Source organism: Pleuronectes platessa, chromosome 20, assembly GCF_947347685.1.
Source record: "Pleuronectes platessa chromosome 20, fPlePla1.1, whole genome shotgun sequence".
Classification (NCBI taxonomy): domain Eukaryota; kingdom Metazoa; phylum Chordata; class Actinopteri; order Pleuronectiformes; family Pleuronectidae; genus Pleuronectes; species Pleuronectes platessa.
In genome coordinates, this window is record NC_070645.1 from 3,121,980 (window position 1) to 3,149,116 (window position 27,137).

The window sequence follows — 27,137 nt, forward strand, 5'->3', positions numbered from 1 at the left end:
ATCATTATGAAGTAAATAATTGTTTAGTTGTTTCTATTAACAATAAATGTCAGTTTCACATAACATGGCTCATAAAGTGTGTGTGTGTCTGTATGGGTGTGGGGTTGGGTGGGATTTTTGGGGGGGGGCTCAAAATTGTTCTTTGCCCAGGGCCTCCAATTAGCCAGAACAGCCCCTGAGTGAGGTTATTACAACATCGTGTCCTTTGGCGAAGGATGAACCTTCGAGGTCGTTTTTATCTCCATCCTGTTGTGATGACACTCACCTCAATTTGAAGTTGATCTGATGAAAGCCCTGGGAAAAGTTCGTCAAAGTAGTTATTATTATTATTATAATTATTTCTCTGGCAAATGAATTGGCTTTTTGAGGGCTTTAACATGATAACATTCTTACCAAAATTTGCAGAAAATTAAAAAGTGGTGAAAATGTACGTATTCTGGAGGAATTTTCAAGGGGCACGGCAAAATGGCTCAACGGTGCCCCACGAGACCCCCGGAACATGTTCACATTGACCGATCTTCACAAAAATCGATACACAGTTGTATCTTGACCAGACACACAAAAAAGTCTGTAGGTGCAATTTGAAAAACGACTGCTGCAACTGATGAGACTTGTACAGAAACACGGCATTATCGCTGCCTGCTCACATGTTTGGAGCCAGCCTCTGAGGGATTAGAACATCATTACCGCCCTTCATGACTCCATCAAAAACCTCCCACTGAGTCCTGGAGGAAGTTGAAAACAAAATGATCAGGGAGTAGCTGTTTACAGAAGTATATTGTGGATGCTGTAAATTCAGCAAGTGAACCATATTAATTGCTCAACCAGCAGATGTTTTCTAGGATGTGACATGCTCTCCATAGTCCACTTCATCAAGCTCCTGGGGCTAAATGCACTGTGTTAGTCTACTGTGCATTCTGGGCTGTTCAAGCGTCTGCTTCGCTCTAATGAAATGCATGTAAACCACAAGCGCGTAAAGACATTCTTTCCAAGAGCAAGGACACCATTGTTTTTTTTTTTACCATCCATGGCCACAGTGTTGCTTTACTCCAGGATCAATCTTTCACAGTCATACAAATACTTTTTTAATTGTCATTTGTGGAATGCAATGACAATCTATTTCCTCATTTAGTCTGGAGTACCTTTCCTTCGGCTGAGATATGATGGGACATTAATGTAACTGGGTATTCATGGTCCCCTGAGGATGAGTCCTGAAAGCATTAACAGTAACAATAATTTAACAATGAGCATTTACCAGACCTCTTTAGTTCCCTCATCTGGCTAAAGGCCATCCAGGCTACATTAACAACACATTAGAATATCTCAGTAACAGATCTAGGAATTTTCTAAATCTGGGGCCATTTAGGGGCCTCGATTTACACAGAGGGGCCAATTATATGTCCAACATCCATACAGAATTCCTGATTCAGTAATGTGCACATTCCTTGTTTATTGTTTTTTAGATCTTTAGCTTTGAGCAAAGCCACACATCATTTAATATATTATAAAAATTGTTCCTTGTTCAAGAACATCGTGCAATTTAAATAGGCTTTGAAAAGAGAAATACTCAAAAATTTGTCACATTTATTATCAGTGTTAGCAAAGCTGCTTTCAGACATGCACTGAACTCCAGAGATTCTCCACTGGCGATGTGCACAGAACCTCCCGCTTTGTTGTGAATGTGTGAAAGGCAAACTCTGGGTAAAGTCTGGACCGAATTCTCTGGACTTTAACCGCAGGTCATATCTTCAGGGGCCAATCAGATTTCAGCTGACGTGTACACAGGAAATCAAATTCCATGGCACTGATTTCTTTTTTTTAAAACTGTCATTAATCCTCCCCATGCATCACAGAGGCTTTATCCTTAATCTGCCTCACCCTGACTCATGAAGTCAAGTCCAATCCCCTCAGCACATTCATTTACAGCTTGTCCGTATGTGATGAAGAGTGGCGTGAGAGAATCTGACCGGATGAGAGAGTGGGAGCTTCAGTGGAATAAGGCAGCAGGTCAGACTGATGCTGCTATCCACGTACTGTGTTAAGGCTGAGATCTCACTCATTGTAACCGTGGCCTGGTCTGTTTGGAGGGGGGGGTCAGGGAAGCATTGATGTAAAGGGCTGGAGGGATGGAGCTAAAATTGTATGCTGATGAAATCTTTCGAATTCTAGTAAATAACGCTTAATGTCACAATTTGTTAAAATGACACTCTACGTTTGATGCTCATTAAAACAGTGGTGCAAGAAAAGAGTGATACATGGTGAAGCAGGAGGAGAAAGTGACAGAGAGGGAAAGGGGGGGGGGGGGGGTGAGGGAGGAGACTGGGGGAGGTGGTGGGATGTGTGGAAGGGCTAGGGGTGTGGATTTGTTTGGTATATTGCAAAATCCCGGCAGCACTGCATCACACACAAGCACCATCTGTCACCATTCATATTTGGAGTCAGCTGCCGGGGACTGGACGCGTACTGGCTGTTACAGGCGGCTCCAGGCGGGTACTGGTGGGTACTGGTAGGGAGGGGGAGGCAGTGCTGGGTCCGCACACCTCCCGCTGCAGCCTGTGCTTTCAGACCGGAGCGGAGGTGCAGGGTGGGGGCAGCAGCAGTAGCAGCAGCAATAGAAGCAGAAGCAGCACCCTGGTGGTTGGGTGCGCTCAGGCACAGAGGAGCGTGCAGGACGCAGAGGAGCGACGCGGTGATTCGGTTACACATGTCCGCCTGAGCACGCTCTCACTGCGTCTTCCACTCTCCATTCACCGGGGTTGGACACAGAGGAGGGGGAGGCTGGACACTGGGAGACGCTCCAGCAGCAGCGGCCACGATTAACCAACCGAGGCATCTCCGGAGAGACCGGGGAGCTCAGGCACTGCTGATCGGAGATTTCCTCTTGGTAAGCTCCATCCTGGCTCCAGCTGTCATCAACTGGAGTGTTATAGTGACTCATGTAAAGATGGGTTTCATACAGCAGTCACAGTGTGGCAACCAGTCAATCTGTTTTCACTGAGGAAATTCAATATGTATTTTATTGTTTCCACAATTTGATTATATTGGCCACAGTGGAGGTGCTGAACATTCTGCCATTTCTGGTGTTGGCATTTACATTTATGTGTTTGAAATGTATATCAGTCATCAAACATAGTTGGGGCCTGTATGGACAGCCCAGCATTCCCAATGTGAAACCCAGTGCCTTAATAATGGTCAACATGGCCTGGGCTGTTTCAATTCAGTTTTTCCTCCTTATTTGCTTCAAAGTTTCAGTGAACTAACTTTTTCTCTTCTTGGGCCTAAGGTAGGCCCAGTCTTTAGTGGAATAAGTGAACCACAACCAAAATCATGTATTTGTATAATAATAATAATAATAATAATCACCATAATAATAACAACAACAACTACAATAATAATAATAACAATAATGACAACAAAATATATTATACAATCTGGACTGATTCATATTATTCACATCATTGAATAGATATAGTATATATTTAGATCACTGTGCTATGTGTAACAGGCTGATAAAAGTATAATATGGTTGTTACAGTGAAGTTGTATCAGGTATATTGTCTTCAAATGAAAGCATTTGTAGTCTACTGATTATTTTATGTCGCTACTATCATTCTTAACCTGGAGGAGTAGTCATTGTACTGCAGTGCTTCGAGTTTCTTGTTTGAAATTAATTCAGTTGTTGTTTAATCATAAATAGTCTATGCGCCTGTTTACTTATACGAAAAAAACACATTTGCTCTATTAGTTTTTGTCACTTTGTGGTAAAATATTCATTATACGAAGCGAAATCGTTTTTTCCCCCCTTTACAGTGTGACTGAGGGTTTTTGTCCCGCCCGGCCGCCGTAGCCATGGGAGAGAATGTGTCCAAGCGGCTGAAGCTCATCACGTCTTCGGAGGCAGAGATGGAGGAGCGCTCGTTTCCAAACTGCTTCCCTGACTGGGACCAGCGGGCCGTCCCCTCCAACTCAGGAGCAGACGTAGATTACAATGATCCGTTTGACGAAGACGGAAAGGTGAGAGCTTTTCTTTCCCACCATGTTTGTTTTGAAAGAACATCCTGCTAACAGACACAGCAGCTAGCTTGGTAACACACTTGCACTTGTGGCGTCGTTTCCAAAACTTGTCTGTGATAGATTTTTCAGTGATGATTAACATATGTTAAAAGTGACATGTGAAGGTACTGGTGGCATTGTGGGTAAACTGTACTGACTAGTCTATAACACACGTCAATGCTAAATGCAACACAGGACAGCTGATGATAAACACACAGTGTATGTTGCTCTGAGCTGTTCTGGTTTTAGTGTTTCCTAGTGTAGTGTGTCCTCAGCACCACAGAGCTCACTGGAATCTGGTGACATTTGGTTTACAGCAACAAATATTAGTCTTCACGTGTCATTGTTGAGAACTATTGTTGTACATGGGAAACTTGGAAACCTCAGTGTAGTGGTGGATTTGTGCCCATTAAAGGTCCCATATCATTAAGTCATCTGCAGTTTAAATCCGGTTTCTCTGTGCTGATTGTTAATTTGCCCCTTGTTATTTCCCCAAAACAATATCATGTTTTTATTTCTGTCTTTTCTCCTCCTGTAAAGTCTCATGGCCTCTTGCACTCAGGGCTTCTCTGATTCTGCTTCCAATGATAAAGCTCTCTGGAATTTTTATCTCCCTCCCTGTGACTATAAATCCTGACTGTTAGAGACCGGTGTACAGAGTCCTAGGGTGTCTAATTCATCAGGTAAATCCTTGGCCCGAGACCAGGCTGTCATCATGACTTTCCATGTTGAGCTGCTGGTTACTGCCAACTCACACACATTCAGCACTTTTAGCTTCAGTAAACACCAAATCAATATATGTGACAATCCTTCAAAATCATGTTATCATTTAAGGACTGCATTTCAACGACCCTACTTTTTATGGTAATTTTATGTAACCACGTATGCGAGACGTTGAATTTGTAGCTTCTCTAAATTAATATGATAAAAATGAGTGTTTTTCAGTATTTGTGCAGTCATAGTTGTCTTGAACTCAAGTCCATCAGTCATGGTCATAAATTAATGAGCAACACCGTTTGATAGTTAGCAAAATCTGTTTGTTATTCATACCAAGGTGCAGATGTGGGGCTTTTAATTTGTAATTAATTTAACTATATACAGTATGTTTAACTGAAATGCGGTATGGGTGTTTTATGGCTGCTCAATTATCAGACTTGAAATCATATCAATAAACAATTTCCCCTCACCTTTTAATACAACTGTGTCAATTATAAGGGACATGGTAATTTTTACTTTGCTTACTCTGTGTTAATATTATACATTGAAAAACAGATATCATTGGAACCCTGCATGTCAGCTTGCTTTGTGCCGTTGTAATGCATCTACCATAACGGCCACAATACTCCAAAGTAAGGTTCATGTGGTTTGACCATGGAGAAATGAATGACAAATTGGTTGGCAGCAGTTCAATCTTGTAGCATCAGGGGGCAATGTCACAAAAACCTCGAGTCAGATAAATGGGGTCCTAGAGATACTGCAGCCTCTGGTATTGCAGGAATCCCCTTCTCCAATCCCCCAAAAGCTTTGTTTTAACTGGACACATGTAAATATGCAGAATCCCAAAAATGTCTGACTTTTTTGTTCCATTGAGTCTTTAAGTCCTTTTTAGATATAGTAGCGCTGCCAAAGAGGAGATAACATTATTTTTGTTGCTTTGGAATGCTCCTCAGCTTCTCTGTTATTCCTATCCCGTTTTAAGCAATTACCCAGTGGTAGAACTGCATAATGGGTAAAGCCAGAGCTTTTCTCTCAGAAATGGCTACAACGATGGGTCAATGTGTACCCAATCTGTGTGTGTTTTTTACTGAGTTATAATGTCTGAGATTGTGCTTTGATTCTTAGTGTGCAGTCAGACGCAAAAGTAGTGCAGTGTTAAAAAAACAGTTTCACTTATGGATTACTTCAGGGGCTAATGAGACAATGAGGAGAGAACCAGGAAAACCAATTAGAGGAATAGATCAATGAGTTTTACTGGCTTATCAGGCTTCTAAAGACGTCACAGTACTTTATATCAATATGAAAAAGAATTTACAAATGTAGCAAGTTATCATGATCAAAGACACTTAGCCCTGTTCACAGTAATCACAAGGTTAACAGGGCACAATCTTTTCAGGTTCTCTGGGTTTTTAGCTTCACAGACTGTTCAGTTGCAATATTTGTCAGTTGCACATTTCATCCCATGATGCATTGAGTAAAATGGAGAAATCAATTGCAGTTGGGCATTGGCTTGTTGAAGACTGTTTGCACAGGACCGAGTTTGAGCAGATTGACAAACCACTCCTCTAAGTGGTTCCTGTTAATTAATCAGGCCAGTAAATTGCTGTTAAGTCCAACAAACATCAACAACAACAATTTTCTGCCGTGTGCCTTCCCAGACTCCCATATGTGTTAGTTTGAGGAGGTCACTCGTAAGAGACACTGAAAGCTCTATGGCTGTTGTGATTCATACAGTTCACATTGTAAGCTGAATGTAAATGTGGCCTGTAGAGAAATACTTATCTCCATATCCAGGATTTAACCAGCCTTTGAAGCACTCTCTGACCTATGCGGTTAAGTCTGTAAAGGGTAAATAGAGCCTTATGGGAAATTACCTTATTAACATAGTGTGTTTCCCCCAAAAAATCCTAATGATGAACGGGTTTGGGTCATAAAATGCCTGTAACTATTAAGCTTCCCCTGACTTACATCTACAATAGACAAACACACGAGCAGGCTTTAGACCCCCAAGGCAGATGTAAAGTTGCAGCTTGTTGATTCACTGAAGATTTTTAGATGAAAATCTTCTTCATTTCTTCTTTATTCGATTGAGTCATGAGAAGCGCAGTATGGGGAGGTTGTAGGTGTAGTGTGTGCAGGTGACATTAGTTTTTACTTAATGCTCTGACAGACTCATGTTAGCCTTTTGCACAGAACCCATTTTGACATGTGAGATTAGGAAACAGACAAACTGCAGTTGATAGTCATTATTATTCATTAAGTTTAATTGATTACTTCTGCTGCTGTTTCTAAATATGCTCTCTGTCCTCCTTAGGTGAACACAGCATTCCAGAATAAAGTCCAGAATAAGATCAAAGATCTCCTCCAGCAGATGGAGGAGGGCCTGAAGACTGCTGATCCACATGACTTCTCCACCTACACTGGCTGGACAGGTCTGTCACCAGCACCATGAAACTGTGATGAAAGGCCAGTTCTATATGTCAGGATCAATCTAGGATTCATCCCCAGTTTAATGGCTACAGCACATCTATTCTCTTTACAACAGGTATTGCCTTGCTGTACTTGCAGCTGCACCGGGTGTCCCAGGAGGCCTCCCACCTGCAGAGGGCACTTGATTATGTGAAGAGGGCCATGAGGATCCTGAATAGCCGCAAAGTAACGTTCCTTTGTGGCGATGCAGGGCCACTGGCAGTCGGCGCGGTGGTCCATCACAAACTCAACAACACTGCTGACAGCAAAGACTGCCTCTCTCGGTGAGTGGCTTCCACTGTGGAAGCTGCTTGGGATGTGATCCTACACTGTGTTTAAAAATGGACTTGGACTTCGGTTCTACCAAGTGAGGCCACTGCGGTCAGTCAGTTTCTGTAGTTTCTTCAGTTTCAAGTCTTTTTCAAGACTGCACGATGTTCATGATGTCAAGTTCCCATTTAGAGTAAAACAGAAGATAAAGGATCGTAATGAGGCATGGATACCGTCTGACTGACTGCCGTCCAATGGGTGAAGGTTTCAGGCATAGTGGGCCTGCAGTTTCATTGAGGTCTCTGTTTATGTGCTTTAAAGTCATAAGGTGGAAAAAACATGGTTGTATTTGTGTGTTAAGAGCATTTAAACTACACATTTCACCTCTTTTTCCAGTATTTGCATGATAAAGAAAGCAAAGAAAAAGGATCAAGTGTGACGGAATATCAATTATTTACAGGAGACCTATTTTGCTGTTTCAGTCTTTCCCAGTCCTCTAGTGGGTTGTATGTGTTTTTTGAGAATTTTTACAGTGTGCATTGCTCAAAATCCCAAAGTCCGCAGCAGTAAGAGCTCTTCTCTCCCACAGTAATCACTTTTCTGGGGGCTGCTGAAACGGCTTATCTTAGATTTGTCCAATAGTTCCGCTACACATCTTCGTCAAAACGTGGGTCATTAAGCTGGGCAGAGATGAGGGAGGAGGAGAGAACAGCGTTTGCTGTAAGCAATATTTTGATTTTGGGGCTTTGTCGGAAAACCAAAACACTACACAGTACAAACAAACTAAAGTCTCCCGGTTTACAGGCTGTGGAATGTTTTTTTTTTACACATTGTGTTGTGTTTAGTTGAAGTGGCACCCTTTTCACAGCTTCCTTTCATCCTGACTTACCTGAACTCATCACCACAAAATCTTGAAATGTTTGTTTATTTTTTCTATGTGTGTGTCCTTGCTTTTTCATGTGTGAACATCTTGGTTCACACATGCACCTTCTCTGTAGAAAATATGGAGGATCTGCGGGGTCTGAAAGCAGCTTTGGTGTTCTTTAAACCATATTGTTGCCTATTAAATGGCAGCCTCATCCCTATCAGTGATTCTTGTTTCTTCCTGTCAGACTCCTCCAGCTGCAGAGGTCAGTGCTGAGTCCAGACTCTGAGATGCCAGACGAACTGTTGTACGGCCGGGCTGGCTACCTCTATGCTCTGCTCTACATTAACAAAGAGATCGGAGCTAACACGGTGGATGAGAGCACCATCACAAAGGTAAGACACCACATATTTATGCATTTTTACAATTCCTTTTAAGTTGGCTTTGGTCTATTTTTAGTCCAAGTAACACATTGTCCGTGGAAGGTTGTGGTATGGGTCGGTGATCCAGAACTTACAATAATGAGTGTGTGCAATTTGGTGCAGCTCGATTGAATTTGGGGACTGTTGTGCCTTGCTGGAGATATGCACTCTAGTTTACAAATGAAGCCCTGACCAGAGCTCATGTTCTGCAGTTGTTAGGGTTTTTAAATGAGCCAATATAATGGTCTGCTCAAACTAATTTACAGAGTAGCCGACACTTATTATATATTATGAATATTCAGTCAGTCAGTCTATCCTGATTAGGCTGGCTTACTTATTCCCAGACACTGACTCAGCTGATATAACTATCCATAATTTTTAACATTTAGACTCTGTGTCCATGGGTCGAATCTTTATTTATTTTTTAAGCAACTGCCACAATGTCAACACTGATCACCAGATAATGATTAATAATTTTATTTATTGAGTAAAATCATCATAGTTGTCTGTATTTATCCACTTCAGGTCATTCGGACTCTGCTCACTCTCTTCCTCTATCTCTCGCCTTTGCTCGTACCGACACACGCCTGCACAAATTGATGGTTGTTGGGTAGATGTGGCCGATTGGGAAATTTTTGCATTTGGATAATTTATTTGGAGCAATGTTAACAGAATTGGATATGATTTATTAATGAAGGACGTGTGATCATTTTGGAGCAGAATTAGGACTGTTAAATTGACTGCATATTTTTGGAAAATCACCGTTGTATTTAGTCTGTTTATAAATCTGTGCTTATTTATAGACAGGACCAAGCCTATAACTGAGCTGTCATTGTTGCAGCTGTTGTTAATTTTGTTGAGAGGTTCCTTTTGAAACTTGCGAATGAAAGAACAGAATTTCTTGCCTTTTGTCGATAAGTATTTTTTCATATCAGAAAATGCTGTATTGTTTTTCAAATTTAGGGACATAACCTATTTGAAAAAAGTTCAATTTTTTCTTTCAGGGTAGGAAATCAATCAGGACAAATGTACCTGGATTGAAAATGTGCATAGAAAGGATCCTCAGATAACTTAAAGGGGACATATTAGGAAAATTCCACTTTTGTAGTGCTTCTACACGTTAATTTGGGTATCTGGCATGTCTACCGTCCCAAAAACTCTGGAGAAAAACAACTCCCGCGATTTGTTGTGGCTCCTCTATGTCAGAAACGATACGCTAGAGTGCGTCGAATGGGATTACGATCCGAATTGATGCCGCTCGCTCAGCGGACACCGGACAGCCTCTCTTGCGATGCCCGGGCGGCGAAGCGGAGGAGGAGGAGGGGGGAGAGAGCTGCGCCTTATAACTTTTGTGGCCCGTACAGATTTGCTCCACGCATCCCGAGCTGCACGAACCAGTGCCGGTCACCAGCAGCTCGTTGCCGCCTCCGTCGCTCGCTTTAAAATAAACTCATACCCGGGGTTTTAAGTGCATTTCACCGCAAAAGTTGCAGCGGTGTTAGTTGAGCTGTAGCCCCTCCACCATCTCTTTGTCTGCGTGGGGGGGGGGCACTCAAAACAGGTCAATCTGAGGAGGGCTGTTTTAGACAGGGTAAAAAGGTGCTGTTTTAAATTATCCTTGTTGTATTTTGACCAAAGTATGTTACAGACATTTCATTAAGACCCCAAGGAACTATATCAACTGTGGTAAAATGGGCATAATATGTCACCTTTTAAGTCATTTTTTAAAGTGAGGGTGCCGTAATAACCATCTGCTCTCAACGACCGGGGACAAGAGTGAACAAGTACACGCACACGCACACGCACACACACACACACACACACACACACACACACACACACAGAGAGAGAGGGAGAGAAAGGGACACAAGAGTGGATATTAATCCCTGTACTCACTGCTCCTTTCCTCTTCATGCACTCACACATACAAACGCTGCAGTAACAGCAGGACCAGCTGTCATCTTTGGAAAAGTACCTGGCCAAACACCCGAACTGTTCGTGCATGCATGAACAAACACTGACATTGACATTGACTTCCTGGGCCTTACTTTATCCTTTACCATACCTACCCTTCTTCTAGACTGTGACAGAAACACACACACACACACACACACACACACACACACACACACACACACACACACACACACACACACACACACACACACACACACACACACACACACAGGGACAGAAGGGCTAAAAGAGTAGGTAACAGCAGTGTTGTCTTTAAAAGTGTTTGAGCTATTATTATAACTAATGAAGGACTAAAGATTTTGAGCCTTTAAAGCTCCATGTAGCCTGTAGTACTGCACTCTTGTTCATTTCACCTTCTTTTGTCCACAGCAGCAATCTGCAAGCTTTATTGTCTTTTGTCTCGTACCCTGGTGTTGTTCTCTGTGATGCTCTGTGAGACATTTTCTTCTTTTGTCAACATTTTTGTTAATGTTTGTTTCATTATCTTACTCTTCAGGGTGTTGTGTTAGTGTGTTTGTCTGTTTCGCCAACATAGTTTGGTGCTAGGCTAGTTAATTGCACTGGATTTTCTTCTCTGACTGACAGCTTGCAGAGTAGGTAGTGTCACTCAGTGCTGAAAGGTAAGTTTTAGGAGTCTGCCTTTTACCATCAGTAGATTGTCTGTTGTTTGGCGTCCTGCAGAGGCTGTATGTCAGCTTCATGACATAACTACAATATGAGACAAATACAAAAATAGCCTTTGTGTTCTGCAGCACCAACCAAAAGTCAGTTATCTCATGGGAAACGGGCCTCATGACTCTGTTTTTCTGTTTCAGTAAAGTACAACACATAATTGATCGGAAATGTTGTACTGTTTATTAAGTGTTTATCAATTTTCTTAACATTTTTAAAGAAATAATAATGTGACATTTATCACGATAATTATTTATATCAACTGATATAAAAATATCTTTATCGAAATATTCATCAGTTAAATACATCTTTTGAGATGTCCTGCTCAGGACCAAATAGTTGGACAGATGAACAGCAACAACATTTATTTGTCCCCCTGCTTTCAGACTGAGGCACACAGTGTATTAATACCGCTTGGTAATTTATTCAGTATATATTTTCTGTTTGTTTCGGGCTAGAACAGCATTTCGGTGGTGAGAAAGACGATGTTGAGAACTCTGACTCTCAGACGGACTTGTGTGGAATCTGATAAGAGGGCTGCTTTGTTTCAAACAGGTGAAGTTACAAACCATACAAATTTATCAAAATCAGCTGAGTTGAATCAGACAAACGTCGACCCATTACTCAAACTAAACTGTAGAAGTATGAGGTCACTTACCAGCAGCACTCCAGCTCTAGCTGATGTCAGCATATACTGACAGCACTGACGCACTATGAGTCTGAGACTCTGTCGCTCCTCTCATCAGTTTGGAGTTGTCCAGATTCTGTTCACTTTACAAGCAAATAAATAGCCTTAACACTTGATTCAGGTAGTTATATTTAATCTGATAGGCCATTTGTGTACAGACAGATACGATTCAGCCTCCTCAAAACTCTTGGTGCTAAATCCAACCAGCTCTGGTTGGTTTCCATTGATTAATTAGCACATTAGACAGATTAAGTTCCCCTAAATAAAATGTCCTCCCTTTCTGAGATACGGCTGATTGCTTATTGAGGTGTGTGTTTGTCTGTGTGTGTTTCTCTCACAGTCTACACAGCACACGTTGTGAATAATTAGTTGTAGGGAAAAAGAAGGGAGCATTTGAGGTGAACAGATTGAAGTATAGATGTAAAGGAGTGAAGAAATTTGTCAATGAACAAGCTGGTTATTAATCTGCTTTGTCATGACGGAGGTATTGCAGCTGCACCTACACTATCTGACAAATTAAACTGCTGACTCAGAACCCCTAGCCCCCTACACCCACACATGAATATACATGCAGTGCAAACTGTATATAAACCAACTAATAGAGTAAAGCAACAATCTCGGCAGAAACCTGGAAGAAGTTTTATTAAAAACATCCAACACAACTCTAAAATGTGACAATTAAACCAGCAACAAACCAAACAGAAACCCCCTGTCTGGTCCTCAATCCACGAACAACAGTCCTTTTTTACTGCATTCATTTTGAGATGATATAGATGATACATATTTTTTTGTTTTACTATGATACAAATTATAATTCGTCATTTATGTGATTAGTAAAACCTGTGTTTACCCACTGCATCCTGTCAAAATTCCGCCCTTAGGTTAGTCCATTTCAAACAATGTAACTGTCATTGCACACATACGTCATTTCATCCTTGCGTTGGCATGGTTGTAAAGTTATATATCAACTAGAGGGCAGGGCAGCATCGACAGTTTCTGACCACAACAAACATTTAGACCGAGGAGGACGTTGTGGTAATGTACCTGGGTGACGAAATATAATTTAAATGCCTCTATTATCTTACCTACTCTTCAAGTCTTGCATCAAATAGTTCCACTAATGTTGAAATTTCTTCCCCGATGCACACAATGTTCAAATTGCCATGCATAGTTGGCAGTGCTACACATACCTCTGCTCATTCATGTCAAATGTTGGTCAGTTCAGAAGAGATGACTACAGTGGTCCATGGTAGTGGTCCTTGTAGCTGCGGTTCTGTGAGCCGTCGTTTGTTGTGGCTGGGATATGTTGTTGCGATTGTTCCACACAGTCCAAATAATTCAAACTGAAACACAGTATTCAACGATGTCCTGTCAATCAGGGACAGAATCTTGGGTCCAGATTTTTGGCCTTTCACACATCAATCAATCAAATTTTATTTGTATGGCACATATTCACAAATCACAATTTGTCTCATAGGGCTTTAACATGGTGAGACATCTTCTGTCCTTAACCGTCAGCAAGAGTAAGGAAAAACTACTAAAAACCCTTTAAACAGGGTAAAAATATGTAGAAACCTCATAGAGAGCCACATTTTTGAAGGATAACTTCAATACTTCATATCAAGTATTCCTGCTGCAATCATAGTCTATGGTCAGCAGCCAGCAAGATCATGATCAGCCATCCAGATCGGATCCACTACAGTCCACACTCATTGTCCACTGCTGCCAGTTAGGATCCATCATCAGCTACCACCTCGGTCGTGGTCCACCACCATTATCTCACTCCAACACGACAAGGATCCGTCATTCCAACTACAATCAGCCGGCACAACATAGAATCTACCACACTGGATCCACCAATGCGACCTCCGACACGCGATCCACAAATCGCAATCCATGATTATGTGGCCACAGCTGTGGTTCTTGGTCTGCGGGCGATAAGGCACAGGGACTTCGAGGAAGGGGTCAAGTCAGAAGCATGTATTGATTTGATATGAATTACTTTGATGTGATACGGATGGAGAAGCTGGAAAAAGAAGCTCCGTGTGTCATGTGTCATAAATTCCCTCTGCACCATCAGGTGTTTTTTCCTTGTAATCAATGATGCAATGATACAGGCCGAACTTGCGGGTACACTGAGGCTCAAGGTAAATCTGAGTGGCTACTGGTTTGTATGGTAGTACGATGAAAGCCATGTGGTCCACTCATTAGATCAGGCATCACTACCTCTATGCCTTTTTACACTAAACGCCTTACTATAAGCTTTATCAAAAAGGAAGGTTTTAAGCCTACTCTTAAACGTACAGATTGTGTCTGCCTCCCGAACTGAAAGTGGTAGATTATTCCACGGGAGAGGGGCTCGATGGCTGAAAGCTTTGGCTCCTACTCTACTTTTAGAGAATTTAGGGACGACAAGTAGGCCTGAAATCTGGGAGCGGAGTGCTCTAGTGGGTTGATAGGGTACTAACAGCTCTTTAAGGTAAAATGGCGCCATATTTTTCAGGGCCTTGAAGGTGAGGAGGAGAATTTTAAATTCTATTCTAGATTTAACCGGAAGCCAGTGTAGCGATGCTAATACTGGAGAAATGTGCTCTCTTTGTTCTCGTCAGGACACGTGCTGCAGCATTTTGGACAAGCTGTAGAGTCTTTAACGACTTACTGCTGGAGCCTGATAGTAATGAATTACAATAGTCCAGTCTCGATGTAACAAAGGCGTGGACTAGTTTTTCTGCATCTTTTTGTGAAAGGACATTTCTAATTTTTGAGATGTTACGCAAGTGGAAAAAGGCGGTCCTAGAAATTTGTTTAGGTTGTGAATTAAAGGACAAATCAGGATCAAAGATCACTCCCAAGTTCCTGACTGTTTCATTGGAAGCAAGGGCAATGTCGTCTAGCACAGCTAAATGGTAAATGGTTTTGGTAAATGGTTTTGTATTTATATAGCGCTTTTCTAGTCTTGATCACCACTCAAAGCGCTTTACAGTACAGTTTTACATTCACCCATTCACACTAGGGCTGTGCTCAAAAAATCGATATGGCGATATATCGTGACGTCGTCATGCCGATGCGCGCATCGATGCAGATGTTACTGTATCGATACGGCATCAAATGCTTTGACGGCCGTCTTGAAATCGAAACTTAACCTATGGTGCAGTGCACGAAAATGCCAATAGGTGGCAGCATAGGCAAAAATAGTACACGGCTCAATTCAAAACAAACAAGGAAGAAACACCGGAAAAACTGGCTGAGTTATTGCACGTGAAATGCTTGTCCCGCAGTCTGAATTCAGCAGCTCAACGTGCACTCGAGTCGCCCACCGTTTCTTACTTACTATCCACTGCGGTGTGGAAGAATGCCAAGGAGTTGTTGACCTTAACTGAAGCGGACCTGGCCTGTGCTGAAGATGAGGCTAAAGCCCTGTAGCCGCTAAAAGTTGCAACACTCGTAATGTCCGAAGAAAATACCCCTGCGCTGTCTGTTATAGCATCGCTGCATGCCCAGCTGTGCAGCTGCGCTCATATTCAAGCAAGGGACTCGGAACTTGAAAGGGACATTAAAAACACCGTATTCGGGGATCTTGGGAAGAGATGCATGAGCGACAGATCCTTTCTGTGCATCGCCTTTTTTTTATATATTGGGATTAGAAAGATAATTATTTTATTTAACTTTTAAGGTATTTTAATGCCCAGAATTTTCAGTATTTTCAGTAGTGCAATCTTCGCCTTTGCTGCTATGTGGAATAATAAAGAACAGCTGTTGTAGTAAATTCTGTGCAGGACATATAAAATATACATGTAAAAGCAACGTGTATCGGGATTTGTATCATATCGTGGCTTCTGTATCGTGAAACGTATCGTATCGTGAGGTTGTAGGCAATACCCAGCCCTAATTCACACACACATTCATACAGTGCATCTAATCTCAGCACTTTGTTATTCTATGGGGGGCCATTCAGGGTTCAGCATCTTGCCCAAGGACACTTCGGCATGCAGATGGGTCAGACTGGGGATCGAACCGCCGACCATCAGGTTGGATCTCTAAGGTGTTTAGGGCCAAGTATTATAACCTCTGTTTTATCTGAGTTTAATAAGAGAAATTTGCGGGTCATCCAGGTTTTTATGTCCTTGAGACATGCTCGAAGTTTAGTTAATTGATTACTTTGTTCAGGTTTAAATGACAAGTATAACTGGGTGTCATCCGCATAGCAGTGGAAATTTACCGAGTGTGTCCTGATAATGTTTCCTAGTGGAAGCATATATAATGAGAATAAAATTAGGTCGAGCACAGAGCCCTGTGGAACACCCTGGTTAACTTTGGTGCGCACAGATGACTCATCATTAATTTCCACGAATTGGGAGCGATCAGAAAAATAAGATTTAAACCAGTTGAGGGCGGTTCCATTAATGTTAATTAACTTTCTAAGCCTTTGTAATAGAATTTGATGGTCAATTGTGTCAAAGGCTGCACTGAGATCTAGAAGAACGAGGACAGACACAAGTCCCTGATCTGAAGCTATTAGAAGGTCATTAGTGACTTTTGCCAAGGCTGTCTCTGTACTGTGATTGGCTCTAAACCCAGACTGAAAGTCTTCATATATATTATTTTCCTGGAGAAACTCCCACAGCTGATTGGCTACAACTTTTTCTAAGATTTTAGACATGAAGGGGAGATTAGATATTGGTCTGTAATTGGCTAAAACCTCTGGGTCTAGGGTGGTTTTTTTGAGAAGGGGTGTGATTACAGCTATTTTAAAAGACTGTGGTACATAACCTGATGATAATGACAGATTGATTGTATTAAGTAACGAACTATCAATTAGGGTCAGCATTTCTTTAAGTAATTTTGTCGGAATCGGATCTAAGATACAGGTTGTTGGTTTAGATCCTGATATTATTTTTGGTAAACTGATCACGGGTGATCAGAGAGAAGCTGTCAAAATAATACACATTGACACTTGCATCGGCTTCTATCACCAGAAACTCTGTGTCAGTGTCTTCTACGTGTATGGCTGTGCTTTTCCAACTGCTTCAGAAGCATCATCATTCCCCACTTACTTGCCAGGAATTCTGTGGGGGATCTCATGCTGTGCTTGTCTCTTCAAGACTTTCTGCAGACTTTATACTGGGGTGCCAGGCAGGGAAAGTCTGCAGAAACTCAGCAGGCTCTCACTCTGACATCAGCGCTCACACATACACGTCCTCCGAAGATCAGGGCATGTCTGAAAGCAGCTCAGGTGTTCAAATAATATATTACATATGGTGACCCTACTGCGGCATAAACATGTAATAAAACAACTATTATGTCTCAAACATTGACCCCAAAACATATATTTGATCAGTGAGCTTATATTAAGCCCTCAGAGAAAATTATATTGATCTCTGGGTCCTCTTTGCAGCTTTTCTCTTTAACATTCTCAGCTCATTGCTCCTCTCAGGGCTTGCTTGACCTTTTCATAATGGGAGCCACTGATGCATGTGTGTATTGGTCTCAAATTAGGGTCAATAATGTTTAGAACTTGAACATGAATGTTCACAAATAATTTAATGAATAAAATACAAAGATTTGCGACACAAAATGCATTTATAAAATATAATGTTCAAAGTTTAAAAATTCCTTTTACAGTGCAGATACTTGCATTCACTTAAAAGCTCTCCTAATTTCCTTAATGTTCAGCAAGCCCTCTGTACACATACAGCTCTACGGTAAATGTATTATGGGCAAAATGCATATAATTCCACATTTCCCAAATTGTTGATTAGAGGATCTCAGAGACCTGCTGCAGTGTACATCAGAACAGGAACATATATCTTATGTACACTGCTTCCTGAGCAAAGCACAGCTTTAAAACAGCTTCATACTGTATATGGTGATTATAAAAACTGTTAGGGCAGAAAAAGATTTGACATCACACGTCTGGCCTAACGATGCTTGTGTCGCAGTTGCTCCAGTGAGTCAGATAGAACGTGACAACCACACACTGTGGACATCACAACACCAACAACAGCCTCCTTCTGTCTGCCAAGCTAACCGCACCAGTAGAGCCAATAATGCTGCGTTGTTGCTACGAGTGATGTGTGAAACAACACCCAGTAAATCCAGTTTGGAAGGCAGCACCAAGGCCTCAATCAGTTCCGTTAGTTGGGCAGAGAGAAGGACACTGTTGTTGCTGCAGTGATGAGTTTCTGCGACACAATCTTTCTCTCAATAGTGTTTAGTTAATATGAATGTATTAGGAGGTGTTGGCTAAATGTATTTTCTGAGATGTTTTTAATACAGATAATCAACAAGAGGCATCAAATCAAGATACCAGGGGAGGGTAGTGTGTTTTCATTCACATGAAGTTTGGTTGGAGTTAATAACTTAAACTGTATTAATGCCATTTTACAATGATGTCATCATAAAACTAAAGTGGATTTCTACACTATATGACAACATTTTCAAACTTCTCAATGAATGTAATTCCCACCATAAGATCATACATTATATTTTTGTATGTACATAAGCTTGTACACAGAAAAAAGTGAAAGGGAAGATCTGCATGTGAGGGACATTTTGTCCCTCACATGCAGGTGTCTTTTTATGTTGAATTAATCTGATACAAAATGCAATCAAATACCCTCCCATGTAACACCCCCAGAAGGTTTGATGACACACACACACACACACACACACACGGACATCATAGTCATGCTTAAAGTCAAACTTCAATATTGGATTTCTGTAGATTTGTAGGTAGGATTCCTGCCAGGTTATATTCAGACCAGTCACCTTCCTCACAAACCCTCCTCTTTCTCCAAATTCCAGGTGGTGACGGCCATTGTGGAATCGGGGAAGACAATGTCCGCAGATCAAAAGAAGACAGAACGCTGTCCCCTGCTGTACGAATGGCACAAAAAGCAGTACATCGGTGCTGCTCATGGCCTCGCAGGAATCTATTACACACTCATGCAGGTAAGTGACAGGAAGTGGCTGAAGGGGCCGACTGGCTGGTGGAAGGATGGTTGTTTCTTCTGTCTGAACAGCGATGTTTTAAAGACTTTGTCACGCAGCTCAGATAAAAGTCTGGCCAATCTCCAGTTGCTAATCAAAAATTGTTTGGCTTTTTTCTGTTTATATATATAAACAGAAAAAAATAAGTATATTACTTTATTATTATTATTATAATTTTTTTATTTTATTTTTTCAATAGTTAATATCTGTGCTGGAGCCATTTTATATTAGAACAAGTTTGACTATAGCTGACCAGGTATAAATAGTCTTTATACGATAGAGAACAGCAATCACTCATAGCAACCAGAATTCAAGACAACCACCTCAGGGGTCATAACGATTAAGGGTCAAGTTTTGCTCGATCAGAGATACTATCAATTTAAAAACAGAATTTAAAAATGATTATCGAAGAGCTTTCTAATAAATAAAATGTGTCTGTTGTTCTGAGAGGCCACAGGTGAAGGCGGAGTGAAATGACAGCCATCAAAGAGATAAATTACATGATAGAATTTAAATGTAGCTTAACGGCTATTCCACACCCATCATGCCGTTGTAAAGTGCTCTGGCTGATTGATACTCTCAGTTTGTCTGTATAACTGATATGCCATTAATGTTACTATATCTTCAGTCTCTACAATCTTTATCATTTGCTCAAGTCTCTTCCCAGATATTTACTCTCCTGTTCTGACTCAGTCCAGCCTCAAACTGCCTTAACGTGATAAAGATCAAAAGGACGAATCCCATCGTGTTGTCCAATTAGGATGATAGAATAGAACTGACCAATAAGTAATCTCTCCTTTCTCTTCGTCCCATTTAAGCCAGAAGCAAAGGTCCCAGCAGACATCCTATCTGAGTTGGTGCGTCCCAGCATTGACTACGTCCGACACAAGAAGTTTCGCTCGGGGAACTTCCCATCTTCCCTGAGCAACGAGAGCGACCGCCTGGTCCACTGGTGTCACGGAGCACCTGGGGTTGTCCACATGCTCATCATGGCTCATAAGGTGAGACAGGTTTACGGTTTGTAGTGTGTGGTTCACATCACACAGCATATGTCTGAACTCGGGCACATGGACAACGCTGGCATGGCTCTGTACTAAATGGACAGTGTGTAAAGTCACTGACATGTTGAAATGTGTAGAATGATTTTGATTATTTTATGACACACAGACATTATCTTGTCATTGATGTAAGTGACGACAGTTTATTACAAAGCTACGTGTGACTGACTGACAACACCAACTCTCTCTCATTTCAATATCCTGACTGCATGCTGACAAACACACAAGTTTGTACTTCTATCTTAGTGAGGACACTCACACTAGCCCCTTACCCTAACCTTAACCATCATAACTAATTATTTAACCCTTCCCTAAACCTAATTCTAACCATTAAACAGCCCATTGAAAAAGTGAGGACCTCACACTGTAGGGGCTATGCTTAGATTGGTCCTCACAAATATATCAGTACAGGAACAAACACATAGCAGTAATGCTTTGCTGGCTACTTTGTTCTCTTCTGGCAGTTACGCAGCCACTTGGCATCTAATATGCAGCTATTCTAAGGTTTCTCATTCCTCTCATTAATGCGGAGGCCCTTTGATAACACACAGAGGAACACTCAGTGGAAGACACTCTGACTTATCACTATAAACAATTCTGACATTTATTGCTGCAGGAGGAGCTTTTTAGTGGCTGCATTTATTTGATCAATTGAAAGTTTCACATTTGTTGTAGCAACTGTATCTTCTACGTACAGTGTTCAGTAATGTGTTGTAATTTGTTTGGTATTTATTTTGTTTAATATTTATAATATTTATGGTTAAACTGTAGAATATCAAGCCTAATTACATTTCTTACACAACCACAAATACACACAATTGTTTCACAGCTAACAGTGCATTTCAGACATAAGACTTGGTTTTATCAAGGGAACTGTCGGCAGAGCTCAGAGACAGAAAAGCTCTGAGCTCTGCAAAAAAAAAACTTCTTCTGCATTGAAAATTTGAAGTATTTGATATTGAACTTTCTGTCAGCTATTGGAATAGTACATTTTAAGCACCCACTGTATCCACGGTAAAACAGCAGCTCAATCCTCAATAACTTGCATATTCTGCTACAAGAAATGGACTTAAAATACCAGAATTAAAAGCACAGGCTCATTTAGAAAAATATATTTTTAAAAATACAAGCTTGAGAAGCTTTGTGGTTTTGGTCTGTGTTTGTTTTGGTCATCCAAATTCCTTTACAGAAAAAGGGTATTAAAAACAATTTGTGTTGTTATATGATTTTCATTCTATCTAAAAATGTAAATTTTAATAGAAGGCCTTTTCCATTTTAATGTTCAAAATGGAAAGTGAAAATAAAAGACTGTTTGATTTTAATTTTTTTTTCTTTGGATTACATATAATCATGGATAAAACTGACAGAGAATATGACTTTGTTTCCAGGTTGCACTTTGCTAAGGAAAATAATTAACATCGATGTCCATCAGTTTCAAATAAACACATGTATGCAGTTTTCCTCAGAAACTCGATCATAACACCTTTCTTCCTGTTGATTTCAAATAACCATTTTTTTTTTTTTTTGAACGTCCATATCTGGACATTATATCAAATATCCTGAACATACATTTCTTCATGTAATCTGTCAGCTCTTTTATGGAATATAGAAGTATCGCTCTTAGATTTATTAGCCTCTAAATAGTCAGATCTGACAACACTCATGCTTTGAAGTCAAGACTCATCCAACTGACACAGATCTCATGATCTTGCGCCACACATGGCTTTTCTCTCACTAACTTTTTATTGTGACCTGCTGAGCATGAGCTGAGCAGACCCTTTGAATTGAATGATTATATTCTTTAGGTGGCAGTGATGTAACTAATGGTGCCTAACCTGCTATTAACCAAGAAGAAGAAAGTGGACAGTTAGAGGAGCAAACATGGTCATTTGTTCAGCTTCATGAATTTGTCAGGTCTGTCAGTGAAAAGTCATTGCCACTCTTATTTACATAATTTCATGCCATGATCATGTATGTTTGGTTGTTACGAACTGCTTCTCTGTCCCTGGTTTATTCGTCTTCATTTGTGTCTGTCTAGATCTTCAAAGAGGAGAAGTACTTGAAGGAAGCTGCAGAATGTGCAGAGGTGATCTGGCATCGCGGCCTGCTCAGAAAAGGCTACGGCATCTGTCACGGCACCGCGGGCAATGGCTACACCTTCCTTACTCTATACAAGATCACCAAGGACAAGAAATACCTGTACCGGGCCTGCAGGGTAAGACAAAGCATCCGCCTACAATACTGTATGTGGAGCTGAACAAATAAAAAACAGTCTTCTTAAAGCTGATTCTATGATTTTAGATATGAAAGGGACAACTTGATAATATCGGATGTTGGATCAGCATTGTTTAATTAATATCCTTATGTGCTTCACATGAAAGTAATGTGGGAGATAATTGAGTTGATCAATCTTATGGACATGGGCGATGGTCCAAAAAATGATTATATGTTCCAACCTTAGATCTAGTTTCTGTTTTATGATGATCTGATTCCAAACATTAAAAAAAAGGTTAAACAGAAGAAAAACTAAAGATTTTAGACAGTGTTAGATATGTTCAATTTCTGTACCAATTCATCAACTTACTATTAAATCTAAAACAGAAAGATTACATTTTCCTCACCATTAGTTACTCATAGCCTTAATGGTCTACATACTATTACTTGATATTTTTCCTACAAGTCCACCTCCCCTAAATCTCATCAGTGGGGCAGATATGGTGCAGTGGATGTGCTGTTGTCTATAATAATTTATTGAGGTAATTTTTTGAGGTATAATGTTCCTCCTATTTTCCCAAAAACATAAAGATGAATGTCTATAAACATGTTATTACATTTCTTTAGTTTGCTGAGTGGTGTTTGGACTATGGCACCCACGGCTGTCGCATCCCAGACAGACCCTACTCTCTTTTTGAAGGTAAGAAATTGTTATTATTATTTAACTTTTATTCAAACCTCATCTTTTTAATCGATGTTATGGGAGACCTGTTGTTTGCGTTGCGGACATTAAGTCTCTTGTCCATCGAGGCCAATTATACAGCAGACTGAATAATTTTGTCTGTGTGAAGGTAGAGTGGACTCCCACCCTGCTACAGCAGATATGCTCCTCTGTGTAGAAATTAGTGTTGTGTATTAAGGACCTAAAACACCTACAAGAAATATCAATATGTGTGAAATGTTTGACCCGTGTGATAAAAGAAACCAGTCAGACTGTAAACAGTGTATGGAGAACAGAAGGCAGTCTGGGCCTCAATACCAGCTGGGTACACCAGAAGCCCTAAATATTGGCCGTTGCTCCCAGATTGTAATTCATCATCAGGCATAGCTGATGGACTCTGAGATGACCTGGCACTAACAGCTTTATGTGTTTTGTAAATGTTAATTATTAGTTATCAATGTGTTTCTCCTCCTCAGGTATGGCAGGGGCCATCCACTACCTTTCAGAGATAGCGAGCCCAGAAACTTCCTGTTTCCCTGCCTTTGAACTTTGACCTGGCAACTGATAGGACTGAGGGCGGTGAAGGGGGACGGGGACAGGGACCAACTGTTTTACTGAAACACTGAGCAGGGATATATTTGTGTTATAGCTTTCAACTGTGGTCATCATTGATTAGTTAACAAACTGGACTGAGGCTGAATGACGATGAGACTGTAACTGAGCGGAGTGCAAATCAAAGAAATTTCCAGAAAGATAAAGGGAAGATTTTCCTTTGGGACAAAACTACAGGTTGAACCTTTTTTTTCGATCCAAGAAAAACAAAAGCAGCAAATGGATCGAACAGGACGGTGTGGATTGATGATTCCCCTCTTCAGGATGGGCCCCTGCTTCTTGTGGGCCTATCATAGGAACTATGCGGGTCCCCTGTAGTCCTCCTGCAGTGCACTGTGTTATAGTAAACACATGGACCCCATGAGCCCCCTTCACACCCATTATATTATTGCCAGGTGGCACAGACACAGAGGAATACTCTCTTAGCCCACAGCCTTTAATATCGTTGCACTGAGGCCAAGAATGAGGGTCTGTGTCCCTGTGTGTCCGTGTGTGTCTGTCCATGTGTGTCTGTGTGTTTGTGTACTTTTGTATTTGTGAGGACCAGTTTGACTATTAAACCCTACATAGAGGACATTTTTGCTTGTCCTCACAGTCTGCCACATAGTTAAATGGCTGTCGGAGGGTTAAAGGAATAGTTCACCAAGAAATTAAAATGCACTCATTATCTACTCACCCCTATGCGTGGTTGAAGTGTTTGAGTCCACAAAACACTTTTGAGGTAGTAACAGTAACAGCGTAGCTTATTAGTGACTTATCTTTAGACGTAATAAAAAATTTAAGTAAAACGTACATGCCTCCATACTGCTCGTGGGGTGTCATATGAGTGACTGGAAGCCCCGACATTCATAATAGACATGAAACAAGGTCATTCCCATGCTGTTTCAAGCCTAAAAGTGCAAAAGAAGTGCCTGAGCAAGTGTACATTAGCCTTTTCGTCGCTCCCTGAATTCACCTCCTCAGAAGATATCTGAGCACATTTAGGCTAAAAACAGGCTGAAAATGAAACAGTTTTAGCGTCACAATTAGGTTAGGTAAGGGAAGGGAAACTGAGCCTATCTCCTGTGGATATAAGCAGGAGGTGCACTGTCCTTCCCCTTGGATGCTCCCTCCTCTGGTCCCGGGGCGCTGACAAGGACGGCTATGTCTACTGGCATAGCGAACTGTGGTCCACCCCTCATCATCAAAAATAGTCATCTTTGAGAATCAAGTTGAGGTCGGGGGGAGGGTTATAATAAGAAGAGAGGCCTTATGTCAATGAGTGTCCTCAGAAAGATAGAAGTAGAAGTGTGTATGTGTATGACTGTGTGTTTTGATATCTCTGCCTCTGCATGCTCACTGTTGATGCTTTTTGATCCCTCATATCTCAGTGTCAGTGTGGTGATTTCTCCTCTTTCTGTATTTGTAGCTGTGCTGTTGCAGTTCTCTGGGTATTTGTTACATTGGGGGAAAGTGGAGAAACATTCTCCCATCTTTCATTCTATTGAGAAACCAGCTTTGTGTGGAGATTACTACACATGAGTGTGAAGGCTGCTGGGTCCCGAAGTAAAGAAAGTCAAACATTTACTGTCAGTTTACAACACTGATTATCTGAGGATGCTATTCAGACTTGATTGCTAACATTAGCACAGATTCAAGCAGCATTACTTCTTGCGTGTTGTTTGAGTACGTGCTGATTCATGAGCAGATCATGCACAATCACTGTTGTGTCTGTTCAACATTATCCAAAAGAGGGCGGTGTGATTGGTGTCTTTCCTTTAAGGTTTGTAGTGGTGGTGACAACAATTGCTCATATTGTGAAAACTCACAATTTTCACTGAAGAAGAGAGTACACAAGTCAAAACAAATGCATGAAATAAGTTTAATTTAAACTTGATATATCCAAAATACCTTAATAAAATACAGTTTCACAAAATAAAAACTGATGTTGTGAAGAAGCATGTAATCTTGGGAGTTCCAAACCAACATTAACATAATTGCATTCAGCTTCTCCCAGTTTAAATTCCTTCAGTGTTCATGGTTCAAGACATTTTAAATCAAAGTAGGACTATAGGTACTAGTTAAAATGCCTTTGTTTCTTTTGATATAACATCTGCAGAAACCTGGTGAGGTAAGCTTCTAGCTTACAGCATGCAATAGCTCTTGCTTTGGTATCAGTGCATTTTGAAAATAAATTCTTCACTGGTTGGTATTGTTACCCATGATTTTGGCTACAAAATATTATGACGTGATGGATTTAATTTTTCAGCGAGGAAGAGTCAAGGTTTTCACTTTGTCAGCGTAATTTCACAGGTAAAGGAACAATCTTTAAAGTTTTGCAACCATAAGATTCTAATCCTGTTTTCTTTCGCAAATACCCCTTGCTTAAGTTCCTTTTTTCACTTCTACTGATCTAATGCACATGAACAGCTGAAGAATTTGACATCTGCTGTGTGTACGTTCATGGGTCTCTGCTGAAAATAAACTAGACATGGAGGTGTTGAAGCGTATTGGCCTATAAATAATTAGGCCACTAAAGAAAGTTAATATGAGCTGAGACAGTTATGCCCCCAACTTGACTATTGTGTTTATCAAATATAGGAACAAGACAGGAAGCAGGGTGTACAGTATGCACAGTCTTATTAATAGTTAAGATTGTTGACTCAAATACATTTTGGTTCTGATCATTAAATTAGTGTAACACCACTGGAATATTATGTAAGGCATAGTTTGATGTTTTAATTTATTTTAGTTAGCAGACATGTTTAGACTCACATCAACACCCAAAGTAAAGTTAGAATTACTGAACACTTGTATATTTATGTTTGTTCGTTTATTTAAACAGATTAAATTAAAGTTTGTGATTAATGAGGTCCTTACTTTAATTATACTGCTTTTTTTAATCGGCCTCACATCAGGCAGTTGAATCAGATGAGTTTAATCAGGGCTGTGTTATAGCTTTGCCTAAAAGTGACATGGTGCTCTGTGTTTAGATGGTTGCCATGGTTTCAACATGGAGTTGAAATTACGCCTGTACATAATATCCAATAATTCCGACAGCACATGGATGCACATAAATGCCTAATTCTCTTGCATATATGTTGTCATGAATGTCATGAATGTCATTGCATGAGGATAATGTGACGTGTAAAACCATGTCGGTGTTTCTAGGTTCCCTGGTCCAGTTTTGTGGGTTTGATGGTGAATCGTGTCCTGGTCCCAGCAGAAGGGGGCATCAGAACAGATGTGTTCAGTGTTTGACCTTTGCCCCTGTCTATGTATTTGATTTGAGCCTTGTTGTCATTATATGAATGAGTATGTTTCTTTAGTCTTCATTAAGCTTGTTTGTCTTAATTGTTCTTATTGCTTTCTCTTTGGCTCAGAGAGTGGGGAATAAAATGAGTAGCGAACCTGTGCCCCTCATGTCTTG

General features: G+C 40.8%; 1 protein-coding gene across 1 annotated transcript; it reads left to right on the forward strand.

The window, feature by feature from the left end:
* The first annotated feature begins 2,743 nt into the window (after positions 1 to 2,743).
* lancl2 (LanC lantibiotic synthetase component C-like 2 (bacterial)) lies at positions 2,744 to 27,122 on the forward strand. Its single transcript, XM_053412994.1, has 10 exons — positions 2,744 to 2,884; positions 3,811 to 4,014; positions 7,085 to 7,202; positions 7,316 to 7,523; positions 8,622 to 8,769; positions 18,938 to 19,084; positions 19,942 to 20,124; positions 22,220 to 22,396; positions 23,023 to 23,095; positions 23,593 to 27,122. Exons 2-10 carry the CDS (start codon positions 3,850 to 3,852, stop codon positions 23,667 to 23,669), a joined length of 1,296 nt encoding a protein of 431 aa, XP_053268969.1. The 5' UTR covers positions 2,744 to 2,884; positions 3,811 to 3,849; the 3' UTR covers positions 23,670 to 27,122.
* Positions 27,123 to 27,137: the final 15 nt, after the last annotated feature.